General features: G+C 39.7%; 1 protein-coding gene across 1 annotated transcript in view; it reads left to right on the top strand.

The window, feature by feature from the left end:
* Nucleotides 1-12,432, top strand: part of PTCH1 (patched 1) — a gene marked incomplete in the record, with an annotated part of 1,119,051 nt that overhangs the window by 710,370 nt on the left and 396,249 nt on the right. The window contains 3 exon segments of the mRNA XM_044059325.1: nt 5,577-5,708; nt 6,042-6,197; nt 8,113-8,211. Coding sequence (XP_043915260.1) covers nt 5,577-5,708; nt 6,042-6,197; nt 8,113-8,211 — 387 coding nt within the window.

Raw genomic sequence — 12,432 nt, 5'->3', positions numbered from 1 at the left:
GTGGATAGATTATTAGGCTAGGTGGGGAGAGTGCAGCTGCATTTCCTGTTAGAGGAAAGATAGGAATGTAGATGAGTTTTAAAAGGTTTCAAAGTTTTCACAAGTCTTTAGGGAGGAAGGAAGAGAATTCCATTTTTTAGCTAAGGAAAAAGATAGCAAAAGCTGACCAGCAGGACGATTGGGTTTGCTGACAGTGATTAGGTTTTTGGAGTATATCTTAAAGTTCTCTGAGGTGTGTAAGGTTGATAGATGTTGGTTAGTGCTGGGCACTTAGTAGGTTGAAAAATTAGTCTGTGGGCTGTAGTAATTTGGAGATAGTCTAGATGGTTGGAGAGTTCAAGCCAATTTAACAAATGAAGGGCAGTACAATGAGGGAGGAGAATTTGGCTTTGGTGGCAAATTTAGAAATCTTACTATAACAGACTTCCAATTTGGAGGAGAAAGAGGCAGATAACATTTATTAGTAGAGGAGCCTCCTACATTAGTGAGGGGAGTAGATAGGTAGTGACGAGAGTACTATTCTTCCAGAGTCACGGGCAAGATTTATTGGGTCTAAGAAGGAGAGATGGGCAGTGATAGTACTATAGTCAGGTCGGAAGCCATGTTGTGTTGGAGTGATTAGTTGGTGATTGGCTAGGAATGGCATAAGCTGAGGGTGGATGCATTTTTCCAGAAGTTTTGAGATTGGGGAGAGGATAGCTATGGGGCGATAGTTAGAGATGCTGTTATTTTTGCCTCCTTTATGGAGAGGTAGAATAAAGGCAGCATGCCATAATTTGGGCACATATGATTCCTGCATGGATCTATTGATCAAGATGCTAATGGAAAGAGCGATACCATCTGCGGCTATTTTTAGGAAGGAAGATGGGATATTGTCAGGGGCATTGGAGCATGGTTTTAATTTAGAGAGTATTTTTATGTGGGAGGTTGAGATGGGTTTACGTTCAAATATTGGAGGAGGGTTGGGGGCAGAGGGTGGTGTAGGGGGTGAGGAAGATTGGATAGGTTGAGGGGAAGGGTTGTTAGGGAAGGTCTTGGTCAGTTTTGCTATGGAGTTGGTGAAGAAGGAATTGAATAGAGAGGCTATTTCATGATCAGGTTTGCTGGTGTCAGGGCAGAGGTTGTTTTTGGTAGCTGGGTTGAGAAAAGAATTAATGGAATTCCAGAAATGTTTGGGGTTTTTTGATTGGTTAGACTGGAGTTTGATATAGTAGGACTATTTGTCTGTGATTTGTTTTTTTAACAAGGTTGCGGAGTTGTTTATATTGAAGAAAAGTTTCCAACTGCTTGTTTTGATATGTTTTCCAGGATTTATCTCTTTGTAGCATACGTTTTTTGGTCTCTTTGGTTACCCATGGGGCGGTATTGGTTTTTACTTTTTTTTTTTTTTTTGTTCTTGGTGGAGCTAGGGCATTGAGGACGTTTAAGAAGGTTGAGTTGAAATATTCTACAGCATTGTCTAGTGGTAGAATTTTTAGGGGGTTCCAGTTTGTTTTAGGGAGTCAGTGAATGCAGTGGGGTTAAAATTTGTGAGGTTATGTGTGTGAATATATTGGTGTAGCTGAGGAGAGGAGTGGTTAGCTCGGTGGATGAAAGCTGGCAAGTGGTCTCCTATAGGGTCAGGTATAATGCCAGAGTTTAAGACTTTATTAGTGTGGTACCTGGGGGGTTTGTTTTGTTGGGTCTGGTAATGGAGTTAGTTAGTTGGGTATAGTTAAATAGATTGATGGATATGGTGGGATTAGGGTTGTTGATTTTATTCCAGTCAATATTTACATCTCCCAAGTATGAAGGTCTGTAGCTTAATATTGGTAGAGGTCCAGAGGAGAAGTTCTTCAAGAGTAGTGGTGCTATCACCGGGGGGGGGGGGGCTGTAGAGGGCAGTGATACAAATGATTTTGTGGTCATTTATTTTCAGTAGTCCTATTACTAGTTCTGCATTGTTGACTGGAGGGATGGGATTGGGGTAGGGAGGGATGGAGAGCAGATTAGAGTAGATTAAGGCTATCCCACCCCCTTTTCTATTTAAGCGGTCATGTCTGAGAGATTGGAATCCAGAAGGAGGATTTCAGAGTCACAGATATGAGGTTTTAGCCAGGTTTCTGAGATGGCTACAATGTCAGGTAGGTTGTAGTTTAGCCAAGCATGAAAGTGGGCTACTTTATTTCTTAGACTTTGGGCATTGATGGTGAAGAATTTGAGGTATTTATGGTTGGTTTTATTGCTTGTGACAGGGAGATTGGGACTAGAGGAAGTATTTGGTCCAGGATTTGGGTGTATGTCTCCTGCTAAGCAGAGGTAGTTGAGGAAGGGTAGTAGTATTTTTAATTTGGTCTTTAATACTTGTGGACAGTAAGGTATTAGTTTAGGTTTGTAGTATTTAATTGAAGGGGGAAAAGTTTTATTCTGAAGTAGTGGAGTATGTTGGGTTGAACTAGAGAGGCAGATATGTTGTGGAAGTGTGTTTTAGTAGGATGAGGAAGGAGGTTGAAAGTGGGGGGGTAGGACAGGAAGGGGGAGGGGTGGAGTTGGTTATAGGAATAGGAGGTAGCGTGGTAGAAAGGGAGTAAGAATAGAATGCAGATAGATGGGGTGAGAATGTTTTGAGGTAGAAGACAAGGTATGGTAGAGGAGTGTGTATATATTAGCAGTATAAAATTAGTAGGGCAGATTGTATATGTGTATAGATGGAGTAGAATAGATGTTTATAGGGACTTTGGGTGGGATTGGAGTGGTTGTGATTGGCAGGTGGAGGTAGAGAGGGGAGGGGTTACAGAGTGGAGATGATTGGTTGAGTGAGGGATGGGTTTGGTGTTGAAATAAATGTAGTAGGGCGGGTGTGAATTGGGGGCAGAGTAGGAGTAGTGGGGGCGTGTGAAAATTTTGGTCAGGGTATGGGGAGCGGAGTGAGCCCGTAGGTTTAAATACTTTCTAAATAAAAGAGTAGTGGTTTCTTCAACCTCTGCGGCCCAGGCTGAATAAAGGAGTTCCTCAAGGGTCCATCAGTTTACCTGTTCTCTGTGTTATGTAACAAACTGTCAAGCTGAACTCCTGCACATTTCTGTTATCTTGTATGCAGATAGTGATTAACAGGTACAGCCTGTTGTACAGAATAATCAAAAAAAAAGAGCTAGAACAGCTTGGCCAGCATCACTGGCATAGAGAGATAAAGCTCTATGTGCATTGCAGGTGACCTAGGTTCTGTTAACGACTTTGGTATTTGAGGTTCTGGCAGGGAAGGATTGGAGTCCCTTTCTGGGTGTGGAAGAGGGATGGGCATATGCACAGAGTACACTGGACAGTTAGATTTTTCAGGTGAAAGCCAGGGAGTCAAATGTCTGAGAGAGGGCAGGGTGGCTTGCTGACGTTGGTTCACTGTACACGTGAGGAGTGGTTCGGCTTGGCCCTCCCATTGAATGCCATCCATGGGAAGTTAACCAGGCATGGAAAAAAAAGTAGGTAAATTACTTCTAGCATTGAGAGGCATAAGAATAACTTATTTAATTCAGTATCTAATTAAAAAGCAAAAAAAAAAGCCATGATTTGTAGAACACAACAAAACTTGTCTCACTCCCAACGGTGCAACAACTAAGAACCTCTAGAAACAGTCAATCACTTCAAGTGAAGCTAAACTCAAACTGCTCTTCTGGGCAAGGAAAATCTCCAACTTGTTGTCCTTTGCATGCATAGTGGCAGTTGGTAATGAGAACTCTTGCCCAGCTAGAGTTTGGGCTGCCTGTAATTGCTATAGCCTCAAAAAGAGTATGTTATTACTGCAGACCATATCCAGTAATAGATGTAGATTTATTTCAGTATCTTCAAAAAATGGAGCACCTCTTCCTAGTACTAAAGAAGCTAAATGGCTTGCAGTCCATCAAAGTTATTGCTGAGGTGTCATGCAAAATTAATCACTGACCTCCTCCTCATTCTTTGTTAGTCAGCTTAAGCATATTACCTCTAACTATAGTTTATAGTCTTTTGTCCCCTCCAGTCCCTCCGTTCAACCCCCTAGTACCAGATTGAACTGCATGGACTACAACTTTTCTGTTATTATCCCACAAACCTGGTTAATACCTTTTTAGAAAACCTTAAGCTTAACTACTACCCTAAGTTCAGGTCCATGTTTATTCACATTGAAAGATGCTTCCTGCAAATATTTCTAGCAAAGAGCCATCACATAACACATCTGACCTAAAATGGCTCCCTATGTGATTTCATGTAGTGGGTTGGAGGTTGGCGTAATTGTTAGTGTTTGCCTCACAGACAGAAGGTAGAGGGTTTGATTCTCACCTTTGGAAGGGAAATTAGCTAAACTTAAAGTTGCTCACAAGGACAACTAGCCTAGTACTTGCCTATAACTCAGCTAACCTACTACTTGCCTATAAACTTATAAACCTACACATCTTTTAGTCTTCCAGTATGTGAAACTACCTCACCTTTACCACCAATACATCACTATAGTAGTGTTCCCCTCGTGTTTAATAAACACAAGCTTTCACACACAAGTGCTTCCTCAGGCATTTTGTTTAAAGACCTAAAGAAGTGTTTGTATGTGTGAAAGTTTGTGTTTATTAAATATTTTTTTTATGAGCTTTTACTTGAGCAGGATTTTGATCTGTTATTCTGTATTCTTGTATTTATCCAGACTCATTTTACTCACTGTGAACTACCTAGTGTAGTGTTTGGACCATTGTTCATTATCCCTGGGCTGTGCCTGAAGTAGCTATATTTTTGGATTAGCATTCTAACTGGATTAAGAGATTAAAATTGATCAAGGAATCGATGTGTGCTCTTTCCTTTTAAAGAGCGTTATGTCTGCGATTGTGTGTATAGCTGATTGTGTATATATCTGTGTACTGTCCTAAAAATGTTGTTACGTCCTGTGTGTTTTGCTTGAACACTGAGTTTGTAAGGTTTACATACTAAATGCTAGATGCACACAGTTCCATGCTTTCTAAAGTGGGTAAACTGTTAGTTGATTAGTGCAATTATCAGTAGTGACTTTCTTTATGGTAGCGTTTTTGTTCTTGGTGAGACTTGGGAAATGATGAATGTAATGCTTGCCTTAAGCAGAGTGGATTGTCGGATATAGTTTGATCGTTAATTAATGCATTTCTAATGATGTGTGGAAAGGCACAGGCTTGCTTTTTTCATGTTGTGCTGCATGCACACAGGTACTTGTACTTTAGTCTCCTGACCGTGTCTGTTTTTGTCTTGGACTTTTCATGGTACTTGCCATAATGTAGAAATGTAGCCCTGAAACAAGTCATCTTTCTTGACAATGTAGGCTTTCATTTACCTAACTGTATCTGGGAGCTTAACAGTGATCATGAACTGTCCTGGAGTTGAAAATATGTTATATTTCATAACTTTTGCTGACAAAGGCTGTAGACCTTGATGAAAGCAATTCTGATTGGTGAGTTTGAAATGGTTAAGACAAATGTGAAAAGAAAGATAGAAAATCCCATAGTGTTTAAAGCAGAATTAAAAGCAAACTGGGCTGAAAGCAGCTTCCAATTGTATTGAATTCTCCCCTTTTCATAATTAGTGTTTTAAGTCTCATTTCTTCCCATTAGGTCGTTCATAAAAGTGTAACAAAGAATTCAACTCAAAAAGTGCTCTCTTTTACCACCACTACTCTGGATGACATCCTTAAGTCATTTTCAGACGTCAGTGTTATTCGAGTAGCCAGTGGATACTTGCTCATGGTAAGGATATGGCTACATTTTTCATTTGTTTAAGGAGTAAAAGCTTTTTTTTTCGGCAAATCTTCTTAATCTGCCTTTGTGTGCATGTTAAACTGTAGTGGTATAGGCCTCATTGTTTTTGTTGTGTTCTTTGCCTCAAATTTAGAATTTATCAGTTTGTAGCCCTTTTGTACTTTATACATGTGCTCACTCTATAGGACATATTAAGGAATTTAGGAAATGTTCATGTGTGTGTGTGTGTGTGTGTGTGTGTGTGTGTGTGTGTGTGTGTGTAACAGCTTTAGAATGTCATCAATTCTAATGTTTTGCTTTTTTTATTTGATCTGTTTGTAGCTTGCCTATGCCTGTTTAACCATGCTGCGATGGGATTGTGCCAAGTCCCAGGGGGCTGTGGGCCTGGCAGGAGTCTTGCTGGTTGCACTTTCAGTGGCTGCAGGATTGGGCCTGTGCTCTTTAATCGGAATTTCCTTTAATGCAGCAACAACTCAGGTATAGCCAAAATGTATGTCTACTGTCTGAAGTAATTTAATAGTAAGTTTTGAGTAATAATAAAGTTTTTACATGCAGATTCGCATCATAAGATAAAAAGCTGCCTAGAAATGTAAAATTAAAAAGTAAGAAGGCAGGTTGATTAAGTCATCTTATTTATTGCAGTAGCAGGCTAATAAGAATGGTGGTGGTTAGAAGTCTCCTGCATCATTAGTAGGTGAAGAGCCTGTTTGTATTGGATAGTATAGGATAAGAGGAATCCAAACAGCCAAGATGGAAGCATGAGCATGTTGCAGTCTGTCCTGTACAGTGGAATAGTAAGTCTTCCATTTATTTTAGAAAGTGTGAGATATTGGCAATTCCTACAAACCAAGTGGAAGAGTGGAAAATACTTCTTTATATCCCATACATAGCACTGGTGCATCTAATCCATTTGCTGGAAGGAGTACAGTTAAGTGAGAGAGAGGGAGAATTAATTTGCCTTACTGTGTTGTATATTTTTTTAGGCCAGTATGCCTTTCTAAAGAGCAGCACAGCACCTTACAGTACTTGTTCTGTAGTTTATTTCTGTCTGAGATGCGTTCTGTGCAGAGTCTGCATGTCCTTTCTGGGTTTATGTGGGTTTTTGCCAGGTGGTCCATTTCCTTCCACATCCCACTGATGTGTCATAAGTGAATTGTCAATCTTTTAGATTGTCCCTACTGGTGTGTGTCTGTGTGTCTGTGAGGGATTGGTGGCCTGTCCCAGCATTAGTATCTTTTTCTTGCACCCACTGAGTGCTAGGACTAGGTACAGCTCCCCCATGACCCAGAATTGCATTAAGTGGGTAATCAGGGAATGAATTAATTAATGCGTTTTGGTGTTTTAGCCTTCACTGTTGATGTATTTTTATCTTAAGCATTGCAAAACAATTGAGTACATTTTCTGTAGTCAATAACTGATTTCATTAAATGTGGCTATTTATTCTCAGTATTTTAAAGAGCATGTCTTTTAATAATAACAAAAAAAGTTGTCAGTTTTATATTTTATATAGCTATTTATCTTACATCCATGTATTTCAGCAATTATTTAAACACATTTAAAACGGTCTGCTTACATAATAACTGTTTGTAATAGTGGGTTCCTATTATGAAATTGAAGGGGCTGAAGATCGAATGGCTTTAATATCGGAAATGCTGTTCATCGATGTGTTTTTTATGAGATCGTAGTACAGTGAAGATCGGAAAGTTTGCCCTTTCCTCATTGTAGTGCGATCTTAGAGTTGGTGTATGTAATTAGCAGTAGGTGTGGCGGGCGCAGCCTCCCACAAAAGCAAGTTCGAAGTATGGCACTTTCGATTTTTAAGCCATTCGAACGCCGGTCTTTTCGATGTAATATAGACATCCATGGTGAGAATTATGATGTCATTAATCCAAAAACCTGTTAACAAGGAACAAGTATGTGGTTTCATTTCTTTGAAGCAGGGTTTCTATCAAGACTGCCAGTGTCTGTTGTGAATCTTGGAAACAAATACATGCATGAGAAACAGTGTGTTCTGATAAATTATAACATCTCTAGCATTTCAGAGAGTGCAGTCGGAACTTTGTTGATGCAGTTTAGATGCTGGTGTCTCCTCCTGCTGGTTTTGTATTCTTGAGTACATTATGATGGTACTAACTTAGATCTTAAGGAGTATCACCCATCTGTGTCTGTTGATTGCAAGGAATTTTAGATTTTTCACTTATGTCACTTCATTTTAATGTAGGTATGCCTTTACACAACATTCCATCATTATGTCAATGACTTGCATAACATTGATTTTTAAGCTATATACCATCTGTAGCAGTTGTGGATACTTTCCTTTATTCTTTTTATTTAGTAATTGATTGATTTTACCTTAAGTATTCCTAACTTTCTGCATTGCTTATTTTTGTAGGTTTTGCCTTTTCTTGCCCTTGGTGTTGGTGTGGATGATGTTTTCCTTTTGGCACATGCTTTTAGTGAGATGGGACAGAATAAGCGAATCCCCTTTGAGGTAATGGTGTCGTAAATGACAAGATGTTTAGAGAGACTGAGGACAACTGAACGTGCTTTAGAGCTCTGTTAAGAAGTTCACTTTTGTATCATTATTCAACTGTGTCATTAAGTAATGCAACACACACAATGCCTTCATACTGGTGGAGACTTTTTAAATACTCTTTGGTTTTCATTCTGTGTGTTAATTAAAAGTAATTAAATTCTAAAATAGATTCAGAAGATTAAAAACAAGTCCGTGTGTCTCTCTGAGTTGGTAGTCTGATGCATTTAGTAAATTTAAGTCAGCAGTTTTTTTTTTTTACCGTCTATGAAAAACATCACCCAGCAAATTGTCATCGGTTTGCATAAGACTTCATGAGCAGTAATGTGTATTTTCCAGAAAACAGACTGTAGCATACTACAGGGACGGAATGGGACATGTATTTTATTAGATCTGCTTGAGTAGTACAAATTAGCTTTGTTTTATTTATTGAATGCAATATCAGTGAGTAGCAGGTGTTGTGTATAAGATGGGTGTACAGCAGCTCTTAATTTTACTTTTGAAATTACTGATCAGCACTGTTGATTAAATGTCACTTGGCAGTGGTAGATTAGTTTTTCTCTCAGCTCTTCTTTGTGTGACCTCATTCCAGGTGTTCAGATGGCTTCTTACCTGATGTTGGCTGGAAGAGTCACCACAGATTTGCCTGTTTTATTTCTGTCTGACAAGGTGTTTCACAAGGTTATTTTTCTGCAACCTCATGGTTTAGTTCTCTCATCTGTCTGTAGCTTTTGTGTGGTGTTAGCACAAAGATAAACGATTTCTTCTAGTGAATGAGAATTGTCCCATTTGTTTAAAAATAAAGGCAAGGCACAATGGGTGGTCCCTCAGAAAACATGTAAACGCAACATATTTCTGCACTTGCTAACAGTCTTGTTTCTTGTGAAGAGCGCACACACATTTCTTGGGTTCATAGGTTCATACTGAAGTTCTACCTGAAGGGTCATCAAGAAACATATCTGCGGTATCCCTTGGCATTGATAGTATATTAGTTACCCCTACTAAGAAGATTTTCCCGTGCCTCCTGCATTAATTTACAGACTTTTGTCCAGTAGTCAAGTCTGATTTTGAAAGTGGTGATATGTAGAGGAAGTTTATTCCAAGGCAGGGAATGTACTTTGTTATGAATATGTCATGGCAGTAGGCATTTTTGATTTTGTGTTGGAGGTTGAGGTCTTTGGTTTGAGTGTTAAAACAGAGCATTAGTTCTACAAAAGTAGAACAGGTTGAAAATGGTAGGGACTTTCAGTGACTGAATGGCTAATCTGAGATCGCTGTCGGGAATCTGTATGAGAAAAGGAGAGGAATAGAGCTTTTAATCTTTTTGTTAGCTTTGATTGTATAGTCCAGAAATAGTCTTGAGAAGAAACATCTAGAGTCTTTCCAGTTGGTCAGGGGACTTTGTGACGTACATTCCAAAAGGAACATTGTATTCAAAATCTGTTAAATAAGGGAAGAGTATAGGGCGACTAAGACTACATGGTGCCTTTAGAAATAACTGCATGACCTTACCTCAACCAGAACAAGATCATTGAAAGAAACATTTTAAGTACACAAGTACTGGATAATTGTGTTTATTTTGAGAGAGGTGTAGCGAAACCAGGTGAGAGGAGGGGTGATGTCTTTCCAAAGGTAAATATGCTGCACAGCTTCACAAATGAAGTTACTTATATCAGCTGGCTTTTATTCAACTTTGCATGATTGCACTTTTTATTTATTTTAAAGCCACATCAGCTTGTGTGGAGCAAGCCAGTAGTGGACCATATTGTTGTTTTTTTTCACTTTCCATGCGACATGTGTGACACAAATGTGGAGTTGGTATATGTAAGTTAGAAGGAAGTGGGGACTCACCTGAGGAGGACTTTTCTCCTGCAAAAGTGTGTTTTTTCTCTTTTATGGTTTTTCAGGTTATGTTGTTGTTGTTTGTCTTTTTGGCTTTTCCCGGTTGAGGGTCGCCACAGCGGAACTCCGATCCACTAGTGATTGGCAGTAGATTTTTTATGGTGCCGAGTTGCCAGCCCGATGCCCAACCTTCAGCGAAGGCACGCCTATTCACGCATGTCTTTTGTAGGCCACTCTACCGCGGGGAGGACATGACGATTCCACACACAAGGCACTCCAGCCGTGAATCAAACAGGAGAACCTCTTGCTGTGAGGCAACAACACTACTGCTGTACCACCGCAGCATCTATGGTTTTTCAGGTTATACTTCTCAATATTGAAAAATGAATGAAGTGTCATTTGCTGTAGGGTGATTCAGTGGATGGAAACCATAGCTTTTTTGTCATTTAAGTTGAGCCTGTGATTTACATACTAGGCAGTGATCTAGGCCCTGGTGGAATATCTGCGTGTCCAAGGGGGATTTGACAGATGCACCCAATTTGCATTCATTGGCAGACGTTTAGTCTTAGTCCCTTGGCATTTGCTGTCAGTTTTGAGAAGTTGAAGCCAAACAGCAGGGACCCCCAAACATACCCCTGTGGAACCCATAAGTGACAGTGCTGTGACTACAGGAGTTACTTAACTTAGCAGTGTGCGGGGTCTGTCAGAGAACCTGTTATCCTACAGATGTCATATGTGTTAAGTTGAGAGAGTCTGTCTATGATACCATTATGTGAGATTAAGGCAAAGGCTTGTAAAGGTCAAGGTAAGCAGTATAGACTGCCAGGCCCTCATCCAGGGCTTCAGTGACCCTTTCTTGAAATGTACTGTGTTTTCTGGGCATTGACCTACCTTTTACAAATCTAGATTGGTTTGGGTCCATTGTTTGTAAGTCACCCGTGTCATAGTTTATCACTTGACAGTTATACACTCTATGCGTTTACAGACAATAGCTGTAAGGCTAATGGGACTGTAGTGTCTGGTGTCTGTTGTGGGGCTGCCTTTGTGTATTTGAAGTACTATCTTCATTCTCCACATTTCTGAGAAATAATGTGTGGAGAAACTAAAACTGAAGAGGTTAACAAGGGAGTTGGCTAAGTGGTACTGGATACGTAGTAGCAAGCAGTAGGACCTGTGGAGCTGGTGCTTTTGGTTTTGGATAGTACAGGTATAACAGTCAAATGTAATTTTGTGAGGAAAGAGATGGTTGATAGTGGGAGTAATGAGCTGGCAGCAATATGGAGTTTATACCTGGCCTTGCCGTCCTTGATGGTGTGCCTTGAGGGTTCAGGTTATTAGTTTTCCAAGCCCTTTTTATCGGGAGCGTTATGTTGTTACAAATAGCATGCATGTTTTACTTTTGTTGTAAAATTTGTCTTTTTAGAGTTCTACTATATGGACTGATTTCTGAATCTGCCATTATTTGTAAAGCAGAGGAGAACAGAATCCTTGATGCATCTCTCCATAAAGGTTTAGAATTCAGAAGAGTATGCAGTAGCATCAGGAACTGTTTTGTTTACAGAACTGCACCATTTACTTGTCAAGAAGGTGTATAAACAGGTAAAGGTTAGTTTGGCACTAATAATAAATTTCTGTGGGAGTTTCTTTTTATTTGGGGAGTGGGTGGGATCAGAGTAATTTTCAAGGGAAAAAGCTACTGCTAGGTGGTGTAATTTTACTAAGGAGATAGGGGTTGTGGAGGAAATTGAGAAATTCAAGGCCGATATCACTATTACCCTTAAGGGGAGATGGAATCTTTGATCAAAGGAATTTGCTTGGGTAAAATTGAGGAATGTTTAAACATTTATTGTGAGATAGTGAAATACACTCATAAGCATATTTGCTTAGATAGGGAGCTTTTTTGATCTACTTTAGTCAGCCTATTTAGAGGGTGACTTGGAAGGGGAGTTTGGGTTACAGCAATACAACAAATTTATTGAATGTTACTAGGACCTTTACAAGTCTGGTGTGGTATCATGCATAATTTGTTGTACAACATTAGGGTTCACAGCAAATATGAGTATGCCCTCCTTGCTCCCTTGGACTCCAGAGTTCATGGTAGGCATTGAATTCTGACAAGGGGGAAAGGCTGTTTTTGTACTGGAACAAAATGTCTCTATCTACTCGGGTATGTAGAGGAATGCTTCAAGCACAGACTTTTTCTCGTTCAAACTTCTTTTTTAAATTTGCTAAATGGGTTGTGCTTAAGGAAGACAGTGGAGCAGCAAATGATTTAACCAGTAAGTGAAAGCCATGAGACAAGAGATACAGCCTGTCCCTTGCAGTATATGGTGGTCT

Source organism: Protopterus annectens, chromosome 17.part0 (genome assembly GCF_019279795.1).
Source record: "Protopterus annectens isolate FY-2018-M chromosome 17.part0, PAN1.0, whole genome shotgun sequence".
NCBI lineage: Eukaryota > Metazoa > Chordata > Ceratodontiformes > Protopteridae > Protopterus > Protopterus annectens.
This window is presented reverse-complemented; position numbering and strand designations above follow the sequence as displayed.